We start from the raw sequence: 21,743 nt of genomic DNA, 5'->3' as shown, positions 1-21,743 counted from the left end.
CTCTCTTCCGCTAGAGGCCGCGCCCCCTCCCATCAGGCTCCGCCCTTCAGACCGCCTTCCGCGCCTTTTTGGCCCAGTAGCATAACATAGCTCCGCCCCTTTCGTAGAAAGCCACGCCCTCTCCCTTGCCCCTCGGTGTTTACCGGCGCCCCCGCCCTTCCTTAGGTTCCGCCCGGCTGGTCCACTGGCCCCGCCCCCGGCCCCGCGCTGCAGTGCTTTCCCCGCCGCGGCCCCGCCCGCCCCCGCCGAGCGGAGCAGAGGGCGGCGGCGGCGGCGGCGGCGGCTGCTGCTGCTGCTGCTGCTGCTGCTGCTGCTGCTGGAGCGGCCCGGGAGGAGGAGGCGGCGAGGATGGCGGCGGCGTCGTGGGCGCGGCGGAGATGAGCACCCGCGGCCCCAGGCCCAGGGCGGCGTGGCCGGAGTGGGCGGGGGTCCCGATGCAGGCCCGAGGAGGGCCATGGGGCAGGTCCTGCCGGTCTTCGCCCACTGCAGTGAGTAGGGGGAGGTTCAGGCCTGGTGTGGGGCCCAGAGGCCCGGGTGGGCTCCTCCCCAGTAACCCCTCCGTGCCGAGTCGCGGGAGAATTGGGATGGGGGAGGAGGCGAAGGAGACAAAGGAAGCTCTCCCCTCCCCCCGCATTCCAGCGGCGACGGGGGCGACTTGACCCGGAGGACCTGAGTGAGTCAAGGCAGAGGTTGGGGGTACTGAGATAGCTGGCGGGGGTCGCGCTGGACTCTGGGATATGGCGCCGGACCCCACCCAGGGATGAGGACGCTCTCCGGGAGCTGTCCCCTAGCCCTGGTGCTGGCCGCAGCCGGCGGGGAGGGGAGTTGAATGGAGGGGTAGAGCCAGGATAGAGAAGAGGGATCTAACCACCACCCCCCCATCATCCATCTTTGCATCCCACCTCCGTTTTCTGCCCAGACTCAGAGGCTGCCCCGACCTCGCCCAAATTGTCCAACATCCTGTCCCTTGGAAACAGCCATCCCTGGGTTGGGGCCAGGACTCCTGGGTCCTTACTGAGCTTTACCACTGATTAGTAGTAACCCTGGAAGACACCCATTCTACTCTGGGCCTCCGATTCCCCAGCTGCCAAAACGAGGTGGGGGCGGGGGGGGCATCTGATTTCAGTTCCCAAACGGTATTGAGCATCTCCTGTAGGCAAAGCCCCAAGCTAGCTCTGAGGGGCTAGGTTCCACAATTGAAAATGCCTTATCTGATCCTCATGATCTCTGAGACCAGGGCTTGAACAGCCGTCGTCTAACATTTTCTGTCTCACACCCCCGTGGTTCCCGCAGCTGAGAATTTCAACACTCTCATATCTGGCCACTTGCATGTCCTAGGAGTCCAGATGCCAAAATTCTAAGCATTTGTTATTTCAACATTAAAGAGTATCATCCCAACATCCTAAAATCTTGTCCTTACCTGGGCTTACAAAGGAAAGCCCTACATGATCCCCACCACCACAACCTCTCTGCCCTCATCACCTACCCCTCTCCCTCCCAGTCACTCTGTTCCAGTCATGCCTTCACACCTCTCTGTTCCTCAGATTTGCCAAGTGTATTGCCTGCCTCAGGGCCTTTGCACTGGGCTTTTTCCTCTGCCTGGAAGACTCTTCCCTAGACATCTGCATGGCTTCCTCACTTCATTCAAGGCTCTGCTCAAATGTAATCTTGTCAAAGAAGTCTTCCTGATCACCCTGTCTGAAATAGCATCCTCTCACTTTCTCTTCCCTTACCCTGCTTTATTTTTCTCCACACACTTAGCACCCAACATCATATATTTGTGTATTGTCTTTCTCGCCTGTAGAGTGTAAGCCCTGCAAGGGTAGGGATTTTTGTCTGTTTTGTTCACATTTGTATTCTCAAGTCTCAAACGGTGCCTGGTACCTAGTAGGTGTTCAATAAATGGTTTTTGAAAGAATGAACTAATTGAAACCTGCTAAAATTCCTAATTTGAAGACTCTTAAGATTAAGATTCCTGGATTTGAACTTATACAGCTGAGCTTCTGATAGCACTATAGTAAGGCTTTACAGTCTGTATGTAGAATGTTCTAAAGGTCCTGTGGTTCAAGTATTCTAAGATTCCTTAATTTGGACCGTCCAAGTTTCCAGGACTGGCACACTTCTGTGATTCCGACAGTCTAAGCTTCTAAGAATCTTCAATTCTTTCCCTCTCGCAGAAGAAGCTCCGTCTACAGCGTCCTCTACCCCTGACTCCACAGAAGGTAAGTGGCGGGGGAGAATGTGAGAGCGGGACTCAAAGGGGCTCACAGCTGGATAGGGGGGTTGAAGAGAGTGGGTCAGGGTCCCGCTTAGTGTAGCTCATACCTTCCCTTTGCTTACTGCAGGAGGGAATGACGACTCGGATTTTCGGGAGCTTCACACTGCCCGAGAATTCTCAGAGGACGATGAGGAAGAGACCACGTCGCAGGACTGGGGCACCCCCCGGGAGCTGACCTTCTCCTACATCGCCTTCGACGGTGTGGTGGGTTCTGGAGCGCGCCGGGATTCAGCTGCCCGCCGCCCCCGGCCCCAAGGCCGCTCAGTCTCAGAACCGCGAGACCCACCCCCTCAGCCCGGCTTGGGCGACAGTTTGGAGAGCATCCCCAGCCTGAGCCAATCCCCGGAACCTGGGCGCCGCGGTGACCCCGACACTGCCCCTCCGGCCGAACGCCCCCTGGAGGACCTAGGGCTCCAGCTGGACCAGCTGGGCTGGGCAGCCCGGGGAGCAGGGTCCGGAGAAGACTCTGCCACCAGTAGCTCCACCCCGCTGGAGGACGAGGAGCCCGACGGGTCGGAGGTTGGAGAGGCTGGGAAAGGTGAGATGTCAGAGGTGCTGGGACCGAAGCCACGAGGGGTGGGTGGTCTCCCCTCAGGGAACCTCCAAGGTGAAAGCTCACGGCCTTCTCTTTCTAACGCGCCAGAACTGGACCTACAACTCGGACTCCCTCAGTCCTCACCGCCGTCACCGCCGCCACCGCTGCCACCGCCGCCGGAAGTCTTGACTCTGCAGCCCAGCCCCGGCTCTGGAACCCCCCAGGCGGGTACCCCATCCCCACCCCGATCCCGGGATTCGAACTCTTGGCCTGATGAGCCCTCGCGGGACCTGAAGGAGGAAGAGCCGTGGGGGCGTCTGGAGCGGGAGCCAATCACGGGGCAGTGCCTCGATAGCACGGACCAATCAGAATTCACATTGGAACCACTCCTTCTAGGTAAAGTGCTCCTTTGGACTACAGTGAAGGTGGGAGGGTTGGAATTTAAAGGGACCAACCTCGCGAAGGAAGTGAGGAGAGTGGAGAAGAGGAGGTATTACTATTGGCTAGATATAAACTCCGCCCTTTAAAAAAAATTCCCCGTTACCTACGATTGCCATTGGTTCTTTTTATAGTTCTCCCTCCCACTTGAGGCGTGAGCCCTCCTTTGAGCATTAGGATTGGCTGATGACTAAAAAAAAAAAAAAAAAAATCCCTCTTTTGGAGTGCTCCTCCTAGAGGCTGATTTTGGATGGGACCAATCCCTGAAAAAATAAGGCTGTGTTCTGGTTGTGGCCATGGGACATTTACAAGTAAACTCTACGCCTTTTTAAAACGCTCCTCTTCCCTGACCTCATCCATTGGCCAGTTGCGAATAGAGCCCGCCTTCCTCTAAAATAACGCTAAGCCTCCACGAACGGCCATGGTGATTATAGACATCACTGCTTTGGGGTGTTTACAAAGAGAGCCACCCCTTTTTGGAACTGTCCCCACCTCTATGGAGAGCCATTGGCTGGGTACAAAGGGGCCCCGCCCCTTACTCCCTCCCTCCGGGTTCCACTGAAGTGGGCAAAATCCCCGAGAAGTAGCGGTGTCCACAGCCTCTCACTCGGAGCGGAGATGGGGAGTAAAGGTGGGCTTGCGGAGCGGGCTGCTGGGACCAGGGTTGGGGGATGGCGTAAATGGGTCCAGATTCTCTCTTATCTCCCTCAAATCTGCGGGTATGTTTCCTACTGGTCCCAGATTCCCCACAGCTGCAGGCTGAAGCTGGGGGGTTGAGGGGGTGTCTAGAGAGGGAGTGGAGGGAGCGTGGGGCCCCCTTCTCCCCCCGAGCCGAAGCTTTGGGGCCCAAGAGCAGGGAGGCCCCCTCCCCCAGTCTCAGGCCCAGGCGGCGCTGTCACTCAGGACCTGGACAGGCCAGCACAGCTGCGGGCCAGGCCCCCCCCTCCCCCCAGCGTGCCTAAACTTAGCCCCCGCCTCAGGCGACCCGGCCCTTCCCCCACCCACTGGCACAGGTCTTGGGGAGGCTGCAAGGGAGGGCCCTGCATTGCGGGTAGGGGGAGGCCTGCCCTAGTTAGAGGTAGTTGGGAGTGTTTGTGTAAGGACGATACAGAAGTGAGGGGAGTCAGACTCTGAGGGGGACGGGTCAGAATTTGATCAGAGTGAGGGTGGGAGGGTGGAGGGTATTGGGCTACCGATCCCGGGCTGAGATGGGGTCACATTATTGGGAAGGCTGTTAACGTTTAGATGGGCAAAATGAAACATTGGAGGGGCACAGTGGGTAGAGTATGCGACTCTTGATCTTGACTCTTGATCTTGGGTGGTGAGTTCAAGCTCCACCTTGAGCACAGAACCCATTAAAAAAAAAAAATGAAACGGAGTCTGGAGATCGGGGCTCAGGTTGGGCTTGTGAGGTGAATTTAGCATCTCAGAAAGGGGTCAGAAATTTGAATCAGTGCGTAGAAAGGAGGATGATATTATTAATGTGTTTAGAACTTAGAAAAGTGCATGTGGGTGGGAGTATCAAGAAGATACCACTTTACACTTGTCAGGTTGGCAAAAAAGAAAAAGAACAATAACACCCCTTGTTGGGCGGGATGCTGGAAAGAGATCATGTTCAAGTTGCTCATGGAAATGAAAATTGTTAAGTTTTGCTAATAAGCAATCTGATAATATTTATGACGCTCAGAAACACAGAACTAATCCACCCAGCCATTTCACCTCTGGGATTGTATCTCAGAAATAGAACCTCTCTGCAGGGAGGTAAGAATATCTGTAGAAGGCTGGTGCTTGCAGCACTGTTGAGGAATGGAGGTTAGGAAACCAAGTGAATGACCCAGCAATAGATAAATGTTGAATGAAATGAACGATGGTGGGCGCCCGGGTGGCTCAGTTGGTTAAGCGACTGCCTTCGGCTCAGGTCATGATCTTGGAGTCCCGGGATCGAGTCCCGCATCGGGCTCCCTGCTCAGCGGGGAGTCTGCTTCTCCCTCTGACCCTCTTCCCTCTCGTGCTCTCTCTCTCTCTCTCATTCTCTCTCGCTCAAATACATAAATAAAATCTTTAAAAAAAAAAAAAAGAAATGAACGATGGTGCAGCCACATGCTGGAATCTTGTGGAGCCCTTATAAAGAATGAACCAAGAGCTCTTCCAACTGATGAGGACGGAATTCTAGGAGAGGAAAGAGTGGGATGTGCGTGAGGCAGAAAAGTGTATAGATGATTCCATTTTTCATAAATAATGACCAAAAATCGTATCCACACATAATCTCTGGGGCAGGACTGAGATTAAGGGGACTCGCTAGACGGTTAATTTGGGTTTTCCAGAAGAAGAGGGGAAGCAGCTGGGAATTGAAGAAGATAACTGGTGCAGGCCAGGTGTGTCAAGAGGTCAAGGTTCAGCCCTGAGACAGGAAGCAGGAGGTGACAAGATCAGCCAGGCCAGGTGCAAAGCCCAGCCTGACTGCCTGGCCCCCTCTCCCTCCACAGTGGCGGACCTGCTCTACTGGAAGGACACAAGGACGTCAGGAGTGGTCTTCACAGGCCTCATGGTCTCCCTGCTGTGCCTCCTGCACTTTAGCATCGTGTCCGTGACCGCCCATGTGGCCCTGTTGCTGCTCTGTGGCACCATCTCTCTCAGGGTTTACCGAAAAGTGCTGCAGGCCGTGCACCGGGGGGATGGCGCCAACCCCTTCCAGTGAGAACGCCTGGCCCCTAACCTTGACCTCTGTCTAGACCTCTGTGTTGACCAAAGGGGTGGTCTGACCCTTGACCTCCAGTCAGGCACTGCTCATGCTGACCCTGACCCATCCTGTACTTGTTTCTGACTCCAGCCTGACTCTGACCCTGAATTCCAGCCCTAACCTCTGATCCTAACCTCTTACCCTTAATCCTTGATTCCCATCTCCTGCCCCTGACTTTGACCATAGCCCACTACATCCGGCTGTCTCCTCAAACCCCTATTTCTTGCCCTTGTCCTAGCTACACCCCTCAGCCTGGGCTGGTCCACACACTGAGGTGCCTGACACCCCTTTGTCCTCCAGGGCCTATCTGGATGTGGACCTGACCCTGACTCGGGAGCAGATGGAACGTCTGTCCCAGCAGATTGCCTCCCGAGTGGTCTCTCTGGCCATCCAGCTGCGGCATTTCTTCCTGGTAGAAGACCTCGTGGACTCCCTCAAGGTGCCTCGAAACCCTCCCTCCTGGGTTCCCAGCATTCACCTGGCTGTCCCTGGGGGGTAGGAGGGCCATTGCTGGGGAAGTTCACGGCCTGCGGAGGGCCCTGTAGGCTCTGCTGACCCTGACCCTCTCCCCCAGCTGGCCCTTCTCTTCTACATCTTGACCTTTGTGGGTGCCATCTTCAATGGTTTGACTCTTCTCATTCTGGGTGAGCTGGGAAGGCGGTGGGGGGGGGGGGGTCATTGGGGTTTGGTGGGGGATGGGGTTCTAGATGGAACTGTTAAACTCTTGGGAGAACCCTGACACCCCCCCCCCCCCGCCATTTCTGTGCCTACAGGAGTGATCTGTTTATTCACTGTCCCCTTGCTGTACCGGCAACACCAGGTGGGTGTGACAGGCCCTCATTTGGCAGTGTCCCAGCCAAACTTGGGTGGTCTGACTCCTTCCCCCAACCCCCCCCCCACCCCAGCCACAGCCAGTGTCCTACTAACAGATATCCTGGCCAGAGACAGGAGTTTCAAGATGTTGAATATGTTTCAACAGCCAGAGATAAGCATTTTGATTGGTGTCCTCTGTGCAGAGCCAGGATCCGACTGACATGGCCCAACCTAAGTCAGGTGGACTAACCGATGCTTTCACCCCGAAACTGCCAAGGAGGACAGTCAACATCGGGTGGGACGGCTGTTGTCCAGAACACTAAGAGAACCAAGGCCAACTGACATATATCCTATCCAGAGACAGGCAGATGGACTGACATTCTCTTCTCCGGCACGGCTGAGAGCCAAATGATCCTCATGCCTGCCAGAGATAGTACGAACTCCCTCACATGCTGGAATCACCAAGACTCTCAAAGCCGGTCACACTGTGAATTCAACTAGTATTTAAGTCAGTCCACGCACGGACTTGACAACCAACACCAATACCCCACACTCTCACCTGACTCACACATACGGACACACGCACGTACAACTCACTCAAAGATTCATAGTCATGCCCAGGAAACAGACTTACTGGCAAATTCCTATGTGTCTACCTGACATCATTCCCCACACAGAACTTGGCTCAAGCGACTGACACTTCAGCTTGAGCTTCTGACTTCCAAGGCTATTTTAGTAGGCTTGGAGTTGAAGGTGGAGTAGTGGACCGCTCTCCCCAATTTCTCATTTGGAGGTGGGGGAGGAAGCAGCCTCCTGAATGAATCGGGGAGAAGAACCCCTCCAATCTCTCCTTCTTGGTCTCCCCAGGCCCAGATGGACCAGTATGTGGGATTGGTGACCAATCAGTTGAGCCACATCAAAGCTAAGTAAGGACAGGGGATGGAGATGGATGGGATGGGGAGGGGAAAAGCTTAGGAACTTTTTCCCAGATATTACCTGTCCCTGTCCCTAAATGTCTTGGGGTTAATGCCCCCTCCCCAAAGACAATTCCAACGAGGCCATTAGGTGGAGGGAGGGGGCTGGCTTTGGACGCTCAAGCTACTCCCCCGCCCCCTCCGCCCCCCAAGGTCCAGATTTCCCCTTAGTTTTCAGATTCCTATGGGTCACTTGCCCCACCTTGTGACTCCACTTGTTTCTCCCTCAGGATCCGAGCTAAGATCCCAGGGTCCGGAGCCCTGGCCTCGGCAGCAGCCGCAGTCTCTGGATCCAAAGCCAAAGCCGAATGAAAGGGGTGTCTCTGCCCTCGGGACGCCTGCCCCCATCCCCCGCAGCCCAACTCCATCTCCCTTCCATCCCCACCCTCCCTCCGCCTCCGCCTCCGCCTCCGCCTCCGCCCCCGCCCGAGCCATTTCCCTGCGGGTTTCTGGATCACCAGGGCGTTTGTGCAAATTGCCTGGGCGGCCAGGACTACATCTCCCAAGAGGCTCTGCTCTAGGAGCCCCGGAAAGACGAGGCACCTTGGCTGCGGCGCCTGCTGGGACTTGTAGTTGCCTAGATAGGGCACCCGCCCTGCACTTCCGTGACCCCACGGCTGGAGGCGCCGTGAGAGATTGGTGTCTCCTGGACGCCACTAGCCCCAAAGCCAGGGCTTTGCATGGGGCCCAGGGGAGGCCTGAGCTTGGATTTACACTGTAATAAAGACTCCTGTGGAAAACCCAAGGCCTTCTGTGCTTCCAGCCTCCTCCAGCTTTCACCTTCCTGCACCGAAAAGCACCCAAGTGGTATTCAAGGAGGAACCTTCCCCATCTATCCAGAAGAAGCTCCCTCATAATCTGTTTATATTATGAAACGATTGAGGGGAAGATGCTGAGAGACCCTCCGTCCCAGGGCTAGCTAAGCCTTTGACAGCTGCTTACCATGCCTGTGCTCAAGGCAGACATCACTAGTCGATCCCCACACTCTGCCCGCCAGGCAGCCTTCTCGCCTGAGCCCCAGATCCGTGCCCAAGTGCCTTCTGGACGGCTCCCTCCACAAACATATCCAAACCTTTTATTGATTTCCAGCTCAGGGATGTCTGCTCTGCCACTTTTTCATTAGGCTAGAGATCTCGGTATGGCCCTGGATTCCTACTTCCTCAGCCCCAACATCTAGTAAGTCAGGAAGCCATGTCTATCCTCTCTCTCAAATGTCTCTCATCCAACCACCTCTCCCTGTCCACTTGCCTTGGGACCCCTTAAAGGGCCTCATGGCCTTCCCCGGCCTCAGGTTCCAAACCCTAGGGAGAAGGAGGCAGGACTGTGTTCTAATGACCCACAGACCTGGATTTGAATTCCGGCTTCACTACCTCTTGCCTGTGTGACCTTGAGCAAGTGACTTCACCTCTTGAAGCCTCAGTTTCCTCAAATGGAAAACTGTCACCATAACCACATGGACATACACTAAATGCCCAGTGACCAGAAGCTGCTTGTGAGCTATGACATTGTTTCCCAAATCTCGGTCATCCCCTCATGATCTTTCTATCCCCTGTTCTGCTTTTCATCTAATATTTTTCCTTAAATTGGTTAATTAAAAATAAAACAAATATCAGGGCACCTGGGTGGTTCAGTCGTTAAGCGTCTGCCTTCGGCTCAGGTCATGATCCCAGTTTCCTGGGATCGAGCCTCGTATGGGGCTCCCTGCTCAGCGGGAAGCCTGCTTCTCCCTCTCCCACTCCCCCTGCTTGTGTTCCCTCTCTCGCTGTGTCTCTCTCTGTCAAAAAAATAAATAAAATCTTTTAAAAAAGTAAAATAAAACAAATATCTTTTAAAAAGAAATGTTACTTCACCACCAAGAAAGTCAGTATCACTTGCCAGGAATAGAAGGTAACAGTAAAAATAAACACAAAACTATTAACATTTAAACTGTATGTTCGTGCATCGCCTAAAATCATCTCATTTGTCTCTAGCGACGCATGTCACATTTTAGGAGATAGATAATGATGTTGCAGGACTAGTAGTTACAGCCTGTCTTTGTATGTGTAGGGGTTGCCTAGCAGCAGCTATGTAACAAAAAGGAAAAAAAGGAGAAAAAAAAAGAGGGCTTAAGGGGGCTTCTCTTGGATCTAGATCTGCCAAGCAGGGACCACGTTTTCAATTTCCAAATTAAAAAATAGCGAGAATTCCAAAAGACGCTTTTATTCACACTTTCCAGAAGATAGTGTCACTTTGTAACGAAGAATGGAGGGGGGCGCCCGGCCCGCTCAGTGGAGTATTCCACTCTTGATCTCAGAGTTATGAGTTCAAGCCCCGCATTGGGTGCAGAGATTATTTAAAAGTAAAATTAAACAAACAAAAAACTATTAAAAAAAAAAAGGATGAAGGAAGAGGGACTGGTTGAAATTATGGGTCCAAGAGTGGCTAAAGCCCCCAAGTCCATCCTTGGCTTCTAGTGAGCCCACCCTCACTAGAAGCTGGAAATAGGTTGGAGTTTGAAACAGCCTTTATTAAATGCTTCCCAGACTTTTATATCCATCTGCTCATTGTGATTCCTTCAGTGAAATGAGTTGTATTAATCTTGTTTTCCACATGGGGAAACCGAGGCTCAGAGAAGGATAATGTAATAATCTTATATTTATCCTACAAACATTTACCAAGCATGTGCTAAATTCTCAAGCACTCTTTAGACAGTAGGGACCCAGAAAAAAAACAAAACAAAGTCCATGGTTTCATGGAAGTGATATTCTAGTGGGAGCAGACAGAGAATAAGCAAACACAGTATATGGTAGGTGGTGCTCAGAGCAATGGAGAAAAGTCCATCAGGGTAAGGGGATGGAGTGACAGGACTTGCTATTTTAAACTGAGTGGTCAGGCAAGACCTTACCAGGTGGTGGTATTTGAGCAGAGGACAGAGTGAAGGGAGTCAGTGGACATGTGGAGGAAAGGAGATTCAAGCAGGGGGATCAGCAAACACAATGGCTCTGAGAAAGAAGCATGCCTGATGCCTAGTGTGTGCAGCAGGAGATCTGTATACCAGAAGCCAAGTAAATGAGGAAAGCAGAATAGGAGATGGGGTCAGAGGAGTGAAAGGAACTAGCATATAGGGATTTTTTTTTTTAAGATTTTATTTATTTCTTTGACACAGAGAGAGAGAGAGCGAGCACAAGCAGAGGGAGCTGCAGGCAGAGGGAGAGAGAGAAGCAGGCTCCCCGCTGAGCAGGGAGCCCCATGGGGAGCTTGATCATAGGAAGCTGGGGTCATAAAAAGGCAGGCACTTAACCAACTGAGCCACCCAGGTGCCCTTGAATATAGGGATTTTGTAGGGCCGTGGTGAGAACATTGATTTTTACTCTGAGATGGGAGCCCTGGGTAGGTTTCATGTGGTCCGGAAAGATAGTGTTGTCAAAGGATCACTGACTTAGATTATAAAAGGGTCCACCTTTTTTGTAATGATAATTAGGATGGCACAGGCTTGATTCCCCCAGGTGGATGGACTGTGTGAACTGGGGTACGGTACTCTCTGTTTCTAAGCCTCCGTTTCCTTGGCCATAAAATACAGGTGCAGGAATTGATGACCTCTAGTGTCTTAAACTCAATATAGACAGAATTTCTGTCATCCCGCTGCCTGGGACAGTGCCTGGGACTTAGCAGGCGCTCAATAATAAATGTTTGCCTGAACATGGGACTCTGTAGGTCGTTGAAGTTCCACAGAGGAACAGCAGGTGTCGCACCAGCCCCATAACCGCCTACCCAGAGCCTCCGGGGCTGGGCTAAATCAAACTCTAGCAGGAACTCGCTCACTCGAACTCGGATTTTTTCAGAGAAGGGTCTTCTGAAAGCCGACTTATGACTTTCTCCTCTTAAAAAACAAACTTCTCACTTGGAAAAAGGGGCTTCGGGCCCTTTAACCTCTAAAGGCGAGTGGGCCCCGTCCTCGAACGCCGCTTCCCAGAATGCGCGGCGCTATGCAAATGAAGACGGTTTCCAAAGCGAGGATGATTCATGCCCATGCAAGAAAAAGGTAACGTTTTGGAAGGATATATGTCGTGGTTGGCGAGAATTTATAGATATCGGAGTCAATAATCTCACACCCTCCCAAACTATATGACCGTAACTGTAAAAAGATAGCGGTTTCTGAGTTTTATATAGCTGTATGGGAAAACAGTTCTCCTGCCCGGATGATCCTCAGTGGTCTGGGGTGCAGGCTTCAAACCTGTAGCTGTCTAGCGACAGAGTGGTTCAATTCCACCTTTCGGGCGGCACGCTCCTTTTCTTTCTTTCATATTTTCATCAGACTGGACATTAGAGCGGGTTGTCGGGGAGAACGTCCCTCGGCCGGCGCCTAATAACATCAATGCAATCCTCTGCTTCGCAGTTCAATCTCCGCCACGCGGGTCTCTTTTCCCACGGGGACACTTTCACTGGGAGTATCAAAGATGATTCCAAAAGATGATGAAAATCGTCCTGGATCTCTCCCCTTCACTTGCTTATTCTCCCATTCAGTCATTTGCTCACTCATGTATTTAATCACGCATGCACTTATTCATGGGTCAGGTATTCATTCATTCATTCATTCACTCACTCACTCATTCAACAAGTGTTTGCTTGGTGCCAGGTGCTGGAAACACAGTGTTGATCAACAGCCCCGGCCCTGGCCTCATGGTGCTCCCAGTCCAGTGAAGGAGACAAACATTAAACAATCATTCATTACACGTGTAATGAACAACTACAAAGGTGATAACTACCGGGAAGGCAAGTACTGAACTTAGAGGCCAGCTAATAGGGAGACCTGAGTTCAGGTGAGGTGTCAGGGTTACACGTGGGCAGACACCTGAAGGATGAGGGGATGAGCCAACAGAGGGGGGAATATTCCAGGCCAGGGATCAAGGTGGCCCCAACAACAGCAGTGAGGATGGTGATAACTGCACCTTCGCTCCGCACTCAGCGTTGGCATGCATGAGCCCCCTGACTCCTCATAGCCCCATTCTGCAGCCGAGAAAACTGAGGTTCACACAGATGAAGCCTCTTGTCCAAGGTCACCCAGCTTTGGTAGGCTCTCAGACCCCTGGCCCATGCTATTTACTACTGCCCTGTGCTGTCTTTCTCAAGCTAGCTTTTCCCCGAGTCCTGTCTGTTCTGCCTCCTACTGTCTTTTCAATTCCAGTCCTCCTTTCTATCTCATAGCCCTGCCCTTGTTCCAGGCTTCCCCAACACACACCAGTGTCCCCACCCCAGACCCCTCCTTGGCCTCCTGCCCGAGTCTTGCCCCTTTCTCTGCCAGCTACCCTCAACTTGGTGGTTGAAGCTGTCTTCCTAAAGCACAAGACTGCCCCTGCCTTTCTTGCACTCAAAACCTGCTATGGCTCCCCAGTGCCTGCAAGAAATGATCTAAATTCTCAGTCTGGAATTTAAGCCTGCAGAATCTGGTCCTTGCTAAACAATTTCTCCACACCTTTCGCTCTGTGAACCTCTAGCTCCCTCGATGTATCCAGCCCTCTTCCCACACCAACAGCTCTTTGTGCTCACTGCATCTTTTTCTATCCCCTTCTATGTCTTCTGTTTAGCCTCCAGGACTCAGCTCAGCCGTCCGTCCTCAAGGAAGTCTTTCCTGACTCCCAGACCAGGTTATGTGCCCCCACCGGGCTCATGGATTCCCCCAATCCTGTGCACTTGAGATCATCCCCGGCAGGTCTGTGTCCTCTCGGGACTGTGAGCCCTAGGAGGGGGGAGCCTGGAGCTGTCTCAGTCCCCGCCGTGTCCCCAACACTGCCCAGCACGGGGCTGGGCGCACAGTAGGGACTTAGGAAATGTTTCCTATTGATTAATAAATTAAGTGAGGCAATATTTTTGGTTCAGTCCATTTTAGGTGGGCCCCTATATGTTCATAACTCAGAAAACATGGTCGTGTGAAAAGCAAAAGGAAATTCATCTTCGATGTAAAGTGATCCATGCTTTTGTGGTTCATATAACCCTGAGGATTGATAAGCACTTTCTGATCTTTGGTAGTATGGGATGTGTGGTTCAAATTTCTCTACCTGTTCCACCTTCACTCGGGTCATCCTGAGCACGCAGGGTCTGAATAAGTTCCTCTGTTGTCAAGAAACCTCCAAAACACCCTTTGGCATTTCAGTACCTCACACCCACTATTCTGCCTCATCCCCTCTAAGAAGAGGCAGACCCTGTGGGAAGTCCTCTGACTGCCTCACCTCCTCTGTCCTGTTGTCCTGCTGTAGACTGATTCACAGGTGGGAGTCCCAGAATGTGTGGTGCCTATGTATAGCCCCGCCCCCGATCTAACCTCGTTCCCTCCTGCCAAAGGAAGGCAGGGGCTGGGCATCAGGAACAAACAGACCCTACAGCTTGGCCGACTCATATTTAAGAGCTTTTTATTGGCGACAGTGCAGAACCATGGCGGGAGGGTCGTGGCCCAGTGCCAGCCAGCCCCAGCCCCCCAGGGTCAGGTGCAAAATACAAAAAAAAAGAGAATCACAAATACAGCATTGGGGGGGAGCGGTTTGGGGGATTCAATAAGTTGTGGGCCGGCAAGGGCAGGCCCTGCTCACAGTCTCACACTCACACCCAGAATCCTTAAACGATACAGATTGTGAAGGTCTATGATCCCGCAGGCTTCGCTCACAAAAATAAAATCTCACGTCCCCAACAAACCCAGAGTCAGGAGACCGCTGGAGGATCGGGGAGAGTCAGCAAAGAGACAGACCGAAAACGACCAGGTGAAAACAGGCAGAGAAAAGACGGCGTGGGAGAGACGCTCGAGAAAGAGACGGCCAGAGACTGCCCCCAACCACCAGAGGGGCCGAGACAATCGGGAGACACAGCGAGAGACAGCCAGAGGAAAGAGAGCCTGAAACAGGCTGACTCGAAGTTTCCAGAAGCAGTGCTTCCGATTCAACCGGCACTGCTGTGGGGGCCAACGTGACCTAGGCCGACGTTGCAGAAGCGCTCACACACTCACGCGCACACACGCACGCACACCCATATATAATATATTTATTTATACATAATAGATATAAGTGCCTTTCGGAAACCAGGAAAGGGAAAAATAGCCACGGGGCGGGAGGCGCGGGACGGGCACGTGGAATGTTTCCCATGCAGCACAGAAGGCGGCGTGGCCCACCCGAAGTTAAAAAATATCAGTGTGCCTCACGAGAGAATTCTCAGGAGGTGAAAGCACAGGGAGAGGTGGGGCGGGGAGCCCGAACCAAGAATCGGGGCTTGGGGGGCTGAGGCACGGAAGCCGGGACCGCGGGAGCCCAGCCCCTTCGGGTTTGCCAGAACGAAAATATTGGGGGTTGGGGGCCAAAGCCTCGGCCTTTAAATCTTCTCCGGAAAACATACTGGGGGTCCCCTGGCAACCTCCCATTGCTCCCTTTCTAGAAAGGATGTGGGGGTGCCACGGGGAGGGAGAAGTTGGCGTCCTAGGCCGGGGTAGGGGGACAGGCCTTAAAGAAAAAGGCCAGGGCTTGGGGCTGGGGGTCCTGAGGACAGAGGCCACGCGGATGGATAACTGTCACCCCCACTCTCGGTCCTGTCACCCCTTGAATCTAACTCACTGTTGAGGAGAGGAAGGAGGCAGCTGGGGCGAGGGGAGACCAAGGAAAGGCTTTGAGGCGTGGGGGGCACGATCCGCTCCCCCCCTCCCGGAAGGGTTCAGTCCCACCGGGCTCCCCCTCCTACCCCCCCCATCCGGCCAACTTGGTTCACAGTATAAAGCACTCCAGCGGGACGGGCATCACAGCGCCCCCTGCTGCCTGAATCAGAGAGGCCCAGCAAGGAAGGCCGGGAGGGAAAGGCTGAGCCAGGCCGGGAGGCTTGGGCTAACACTGTAATCAGAAAAGGAGGGTTGGGGGCCGAATTGGGGGGGGTGTCCTTAGGAGGCTAGGAATTCAGATCAGAACCACTTTTGCTGGGAGGGGGAGGCTGGACAGTCAGGGAGGGAGGTTCACATTTCAGACTAAGTCTGGGTGGGAGGGAAGGAGATTATCATAAGGGGCATCAACTTCCCTTAAAGGGAGGCTCAATTCCGAGGAGGATCTAACCACGTGGAAACGTTGGATAAATAAGCTAGGGTCGGGGGGGGCGGGGAGCAGGGAGAACCAGCCTGGTCAGCCCCTGAAGGGTGGGTGTGGGAGATTCCTGGGGTGGGGGGCGTGGTCTGTGGCATTTCTTTGTCGGGCCTCTCTGGAGCAGACTCCAGCCCACCCCGCAGCCCACCACCAGCACCCCTTTCCCTCGGCCCAAAGCGAGGCGCCCTACCGCCCCCCCGCACCCATCCCCAGAGGTTGGGTTGAGGTGAAAGGGCCAACAGGCAGCTGGGGGCGGGGGTCCACTCCCTCCCCACCCCCCGCCCCCAAAGTCACCAGCTTCCTGGCCTCGCCGGGCCACAGGGCCACAGAAACAAGAGGTGGCACAAAACACAAGGAGGTCCTCCTGTCCGATGACAACGGTCGTAGAGTCAGACAGGAGAGGCAGGAAGGCCACACACCCGCTTTGTCTCTTCCCCTCTCTCTCTCTTCCTCCTCCTCTTCCAAATCTCTCTCCCTTGTGTGTTTGTTTGTTTTGTGTCTAAAGAGTTCACAGAGCAAGAAGGGAGGGCGAGTTCAGGGGGTCGGTGGGCTGGTCACTGCCGCTGGGGCGTTGGGCGCCGGTGAACGCGGAGACCTCCGGGCAGGTGAGGACAAACGAGGAAGTGTACGAAGGGTTAACAACGGGGAAGGGGTCGCCGAGGACTTGAACTTCACTGTGTGTAAAGAGAGAAGCTGTCAGGTTGGGGGCTGCGTCTTGGCTGGTCTGGAAGGGCAGGGGCGGTGGTGGCGGGGGCGGTAGCAGCCAGCTGAAACCATCTTCCTTAGTGGGTGCTGACCCCGGCAAATGTCTCACCTCCGCCAGCGGGCCGGGGCCCGGCCCCTCTTCGTAGGGGATCTTGCAGCCCGGTTTGTGGGCCACCAGCACAAACTCCAGACGCTCCTTCTCCTTTTGGAGCTCAGCGATCTCCGACTCCAGCTCTGCCTTTTCTTCCTCCAACTGATCTGTCTCCTGAGGTCCCGTCGCGGAGGAGAGGGAAGAAAGAGCAAAAGGCCGTGAGCGACCAGAGAAGGCGGGTCGTGGCTGAAACCATCTCCCTTACACTTGCTGCTGCGGCCCCCGGGGCTGGAAGGCAGCTCCGGACTGAGCGGCGAGACCCCCTGATGCGGGGTCCTGATGTGCTGTGGGACTTGGGGCAAGGGTCTTGCCTTCCGGGAGCCTGTCCCCCCACCCCCACCCGCGCCCCCATGTGTTTGGTGGGAACTGAGAAGGGACCAGGGGTACACGGAGGGCTCTGGTTGCCGGAGGCACTCGGAGGTTTGTCGAATGAACGAACAATCGTTCTGTGTTTTTAATGCCACCTCCTCCCTGCCCTGCCCCTTCCCCTTCTCCCTCTGTTTCCCAGGGAAGAGACCCGGTGGCGCGGGAAGGGAGGAGATTTCCCCGATTTCCTCTAGGGGCAGCAGGTCACCCTGCAGGCACCGCTCCCAGACCAAGGTAAGTTGTAGAAAAAGGAAGGGAGAGTTGGTGGATGCCACCTGCCCGCGGTCTGAGAGGTCTGGGTGCACGTGCTAAGAAACTGAGGCAGGATCAAAGCATTTTGCTTCCCAGACTCTCCAGAATGTCAAAGCTAGAAGGAGCCTGGAAGATTCCAAAAGGGGTTGAAGAGATGGAGACACTGAGGCAAAAATGGGCTATGGCCTCCCCAAGCCCAAAAGGGAGAAGAGACAGGACCTCTGTGAAAGGTCATAAACCGGGGCCGGTGTGGCCGGGAGTGTGGGTGCGCCTGGGGTTACCCGGTCGGGCCACACCTGTACCTCATTCCGCGTGCAGAACCTCTGGCTCTGGGCCCAGGACCAGGGCACAGGTGGCGAGGGGCAGAGGATGGGGGAGAGCCCCCCTTCAGTGTACCCTCACCCCTCCCTCCCCGGGGCCCATGCTCACCGCCTGGAGTCGGTCAGTCAGCTCCCGCCGACGGTTCCTACACTTAGCTGCTGCCAATTTGTTGCGTTCCCGGCGAACCCTTCTCTTCTCCTCCTCCTCCGGAGTAAGCTGAGTAGGGGAGACAGAGACCATGAGGTTTGGGGACACGGTGCACCACCTCCACCCATCCCAAGCCTCTTCTTCTTCCAGAACCCCCCGGGGGCCACAAGAGGACCCTCTAGTCCTCCCTGACTGTGGCAAGGATACTAGGGTTTCTGTAGCACTAAGGCCTCGGTGGTCCCTCACCCCCACTGGTGAGAAAGTTCCTGGCCCTCTTGCTTCCTACCCCCAGGCCAAGTTGTGATGCCCCTTACTCACCGTCTCCTCTCGGGGTCTCCGAGGCCGGGCTCGGGCCGGGCGGGCAGGCCCAGGTCCACTGGTGGTTCCGCTGGTAGAAGGCCCACCACTGCCACCAGCTCCACCACTGCTGTAGCCGCTCAGGCCCGGCGTGGAGTAACTGGTTCCTGGCATGTCGTAGGGGTCAACGGCCGGGGGCTGGGAGGCCAGTGGTTGCCCCTGGGACTGGGCCATGGAAGAGATGAGGGTGGGTTGCACGAGCCACTGGAGGTCCTGGCTGGTTGTGATCGCGGTGACCGTGGGCACGAAGGAACCGGGCATTTCCCCGAGACCGGCGCACTCCTACAGGGTGACACATACACACACAGGCGTAGACACACAAACAGAGACACCGACACACACACACCCAACACACATACACACACCGACCCCGTGAGTGAGCACAGGGCGAGCGGGTGTGGATGTGTGTGTCACAGGCAAAAAGCCACAACACCCACCCTTCCACTACACCGTGACGCAGTGGTTAATGAGAGGATTTCTGCTCAACTGGCTTCTACCTCCTCCTTCTTCTTCGGGGAAAGGTTGCACGGTTCCAGCGGGTGGTGAATCACACCCCGGGTTGGTGACTCTTAGGTGGGGGAGTGGGGAGGAGGCTGGACACAGCCGGGTGACAGAACCCCCGGGAAGGAGTCACAGCCACACACACAGCCACAACACCCCACCCCCACCCCAGAGGCAAGGGGAGGGAGAGGGAGAGGCCTTAGGCCAAGCCTTCCTCTACACTCACACACATACACACAACCCTCTGAGCCGGGAGTATCAGCGACTGGAAGGTCCATGAGACCTCCGTGCAGGGGCGGGGGGTCTTAGTTAAAAGGGTGTTGGGGGACAGCCCTAGGAGTTTTGAACAACGTTTCAACTAATTGTCTCTCTACAGAGTGAGGCTGACAAGAGACAGGTTACGGTGGACGAACAGGTAGAGAAAAGTGACGATCCGGGCTCCCTCAGACTGCCACGGAGGGAGAATGGTGTAGGTCCCGAGCCCCCGCGCCCAAGCGGCGCTCATCTACCCCCACCCCCAAATGGAATCCTAGGACTGCTCGGAAGGCTTAACTACTCTCCCAGGGGGCGTGGTGAGGGATGGGCTGGCTCGCTGACCAATCAGAGTCCTGGAAACCCAGAGGGGGCGGGGCTCCTGGAGACCACCTGGCTAGTTCCCCTAGGCTTAGCGGTTCTAGTCCTGTCTTCGGACACAGCAGAGGGATCCGGCGTCCGGAGCAGAGGGACCAGGACTGTGTCTGCGTGTGCCCGAAGAAGAGGGTGACGGCCACCCATGTCTTCCAAAGAAACCCCGGCACACAGACACCCTCGGCCCCTGAGATCGGAGGGTCCTGATCCCCGCAAGGTCCTCGCGAACCCATGGGATCGCAGAGGGTCGCTCCTGTCGCCACAGGAATCCCCTCGCTCTGCCTTTAGAGGCCCGTAAAAGAGACCCCAGCGCCGAGAAACCACGAGTTCCGGGGACGGAGAGGGGGGAAGGGAACTGCACCCTACAAATAGGAAGGGAAAGTTGATTGGCCATAGCGCGCGCCGCGGCGGCCAATCGGAACGCCGGGCTGCCCCCTCCCTTAGCAACGTGGCCCCGGCGTTCCAAAATAGAACGCTCCGGGACGTCAGGGGCGGGGCGGACGAAGGGGGCGCCGCGCGCCGTGCGTGCCCCGCGTCAGACGGAGGATTCCAGCGCGTCAGCCGTTACGCACGGGTCCCCCGTTACGTCTCCGCGCAGGAGGCGGAGGCAGAGCTTCCAAGCAAGGGTTCGAGGCCAGCTTGCCCGCTGGATCGAGGGCAACCCGATGCCGGAGTAGGCGCTCCGATGGAGAAGGAAAAGGGAGGAGGCTACTGGAAGCTTCCCCGGGATTTCCCCCACCTGCCTAACTGCGCTAGCTTCAGGTTGGGGACCTGAGTCGGGAGCAGTCCCGGAGCAAGCTAAAAGTTCTCAGCGCTGCTACCGCATACACGTTGCACGGAACGGAGCATTCTCCCCACCCCCAAAGCTTACCCCTCTGCGTTCCCTCCCTGCGATCCATCACACCACCAATTGCAAACACGTCCCGACTCCGCAGTTTGCCAAGTGCGCGGTGAGCCTATTCCCTCTCAGATCCTGAGTTTTGGTGCGTCTTTATTTGGGGTGGAGGGATTGCTCGCTCCATCCCTGACTTAAAAAAAGATAACACCCATAAAGCAGCACCCCAACCCTCTAGAACTTACCTGGGAGGCGGCGGCGGTGGGTGGACTGCCGAAGGAGTCCACCGAAGACAGATACTGAGACTCGGCGGAGGGTGAGGAGCTGCACCGGGAGCCGGAGTCGTAGTCTCCGGGGAAAGCTTGAAACATTTCCCTGGGCACAGGGGGAGCCCTGTGACCACGCTGAGGTCGCCGGGAAGCCAAGGCTATGGCCGGGTGGAAAAGAAAGGTGCGAGTCCGGGGTGAGCCGAGCGCGTCCCCAAAGCGCGCTGTCCGAGGAAACTCGGGATGGGGGCAGCGTCCCGCTCCAACAATGGCAAAGTTTCTGTGCAATTCCTCCGCGGCGCCCAGGCCCCCACAAGATGCCGCTGTGCCTCCTGAAAGTCCAGGCTCCGTAGGACCCAGGGGCGTGGGGGGGATCGCTCCCCCAGAGGCGGAAAGCGCTGTCTTGCTGTACAGAATCGGCTTCGGGTGCGGTCTCCTCCACGCGTCCAGCGGGTCCCACAGGGGGAGGGGAGTAATAAAGAAGACAAAAAGAGTAAGTCGTTCCTCCAAAAGAAAATGTAGAATTATCTAGAAGAATCCTCCCCAAAACTTTCTCGCCGGAAAAAAAAAAAATAAACTGCACTTCGCAGCCCCCAAGAAGAACCACAACAGTCAAGTCCCCAAGTTCGAGCTCCGCCTGTCCCTGCCGAGGCCGTAGCTCTCAGTCTTATGAATGAACCCCAAAGCCGCCAGCCTGTATTTATATGCCCGGGACCCGCCTCCCTGCTTACGTCACCCTACCCAAGCTCCACAAACTTCCTAAAATCTCCGGCCCTGCTGAACTTAGCCCCTCGCCGTCCGGCAAGAGGTCTGCCCTAGCCTCGTTCTGTCCACCTGCATCACCCTTGCGGCCCTGGGGGTCGTGGGGGCTGCGTTCCAGAGCCCTCGGCGGGAGGGGATCCCGGCCCCGCCTCCCAAGAGTTCCTGTGACGCAATTAGCCATATAAGGAGCTCGGCCGGCGCGGCAGAGTGTTTGTTTGGTATCCTAGCAATTACGTCAGAGGGAATCCCTCGCTCGCTCGCGCGCTCACCCCGCGCGCCTGCGGAACCCGCCCGCGCCTGCGCAGTGCCGCGCCGCCCCGGGAGCTGGTATTAATAGGCTCTGAAACTAGCCTGGGGAAGACCCGGGTAAGGGGGTACTTCGCACCTCTGGCAGCCCCTCCCAGTTCTCCCGGTGGAGCAGCGCCCTCACTCAAGAGGAAGGTCAGATCCCCAGAAAGAGACCCTGGCTAGTGTGGTGTAGTCACGTAGGCGGGGAAACTGAGTCCCGAGCGGAGTGGGAGGGGCTTTGATGCTCCAGGTGAAAGTGGAGGTGGGGGTGGAGTCCCGACGCTCCTGGCAGCTTCGGCCCTG

General features: G+C 55.5%; 2 protein-coding genes and 1 non-coding gene across 4 annotated transcripts; 2 read left to right on the top strand and 1 right to left on the bottom strand.

Annotated features, from left to right (window-relative positions):
* Positions 1 to 249: 249 nt before the first annotated feature.
* Positions 250 to 8,523, top strand: RTN2 (reticulon 2). Its single transcript, XM_027618949.2, has 10 exons — positions 250 to 488; positions 2,178 to 2,222; positions 2,346 to 2,816; positions 2,922 to 3,209; positions 5,738 to 5,945; positions 6,292 to 6,430; positions 6,566 to 6,635; positions 6,765 to 6,811; positions 7,672 to 7,730; positions 8,009 to 8,523. The coding sequence occupies exons 1-10, from the start codon at positions 455 to 457 to the stop codon at positions 8,088 to 8,090; spliced, it is 1,443 nt and encodes a 480-aa protein (XP_027474750.1). The 5' UTR covers positions 250 to 454; the 3' UTR covers positions 8,091 to 8,523.
* A 3,427-nt stretch (positions 8,524 to 11,950) lies between these two features.
* TRNASTOP-UCA lies at positions 11,951 to 12,037 on the top strand. Its single transcript has one exon. It is a non-coding gene; the product is annotated as a tRNA-Sec (tRNA).
* A 2,125-nt stretch (positions 12,038 to 14,162) lies between these two features.
* On the bottom strand, positions 14,163 to 21,031 carry FOSB (FosB proto-oncogene, AP-1 transcription factor subunit). Of its 2 annotated transcripts, none has more exons than XM_027617157.2 (4): positions 20,370 to 21,031; positions 18,123 to 18,443; positions 17,766 to 17,873; positions 14,163 to 16,832 (listed from the first exon to the last, which is right to left on the bottom strand). In XM_027617157.2, exons 1-4 carry the CDS (start codon positions 20,493 to 20,495, stop codon positions 16,371 to 16,373), a joined length of 1,017 nt encoding a protein of 338 aa, XP_027472958.1. In that variant the 5' UTR covers positions 20,496 to 21,031; the 3' UTR covers positions 14,163 to 16,370. The 2 variants fall into 2 exon arrangements, with proteins under 2 accessions (XP_027472958.1, XP_027472957.1); XM_027617156.2 differs by lacking the exon at positions 20,370 to 21,031 and adding an exon at positions 19,308 to 19,588.
* Positions 21,032 to 21,743: the final 712 nt, after the last annotated feature.

This window comes from Zalophus californianus, chromosome 17 (genome assembly GCF_009762305.2).
Source record: "Zalophus californianus isolate mZalCal1 chromosome 17, mZalCal1.pri.v2, whole genome shotgun sequence".
NCBI lineage: Eukaryota > Metazoa > Chordata > Mammalia > Carnivora > Otariidae > Zalophus > Zalophus californianus.
This window is presented reverse-complemented; position numbering and strand designations above follow the sequence as displayed.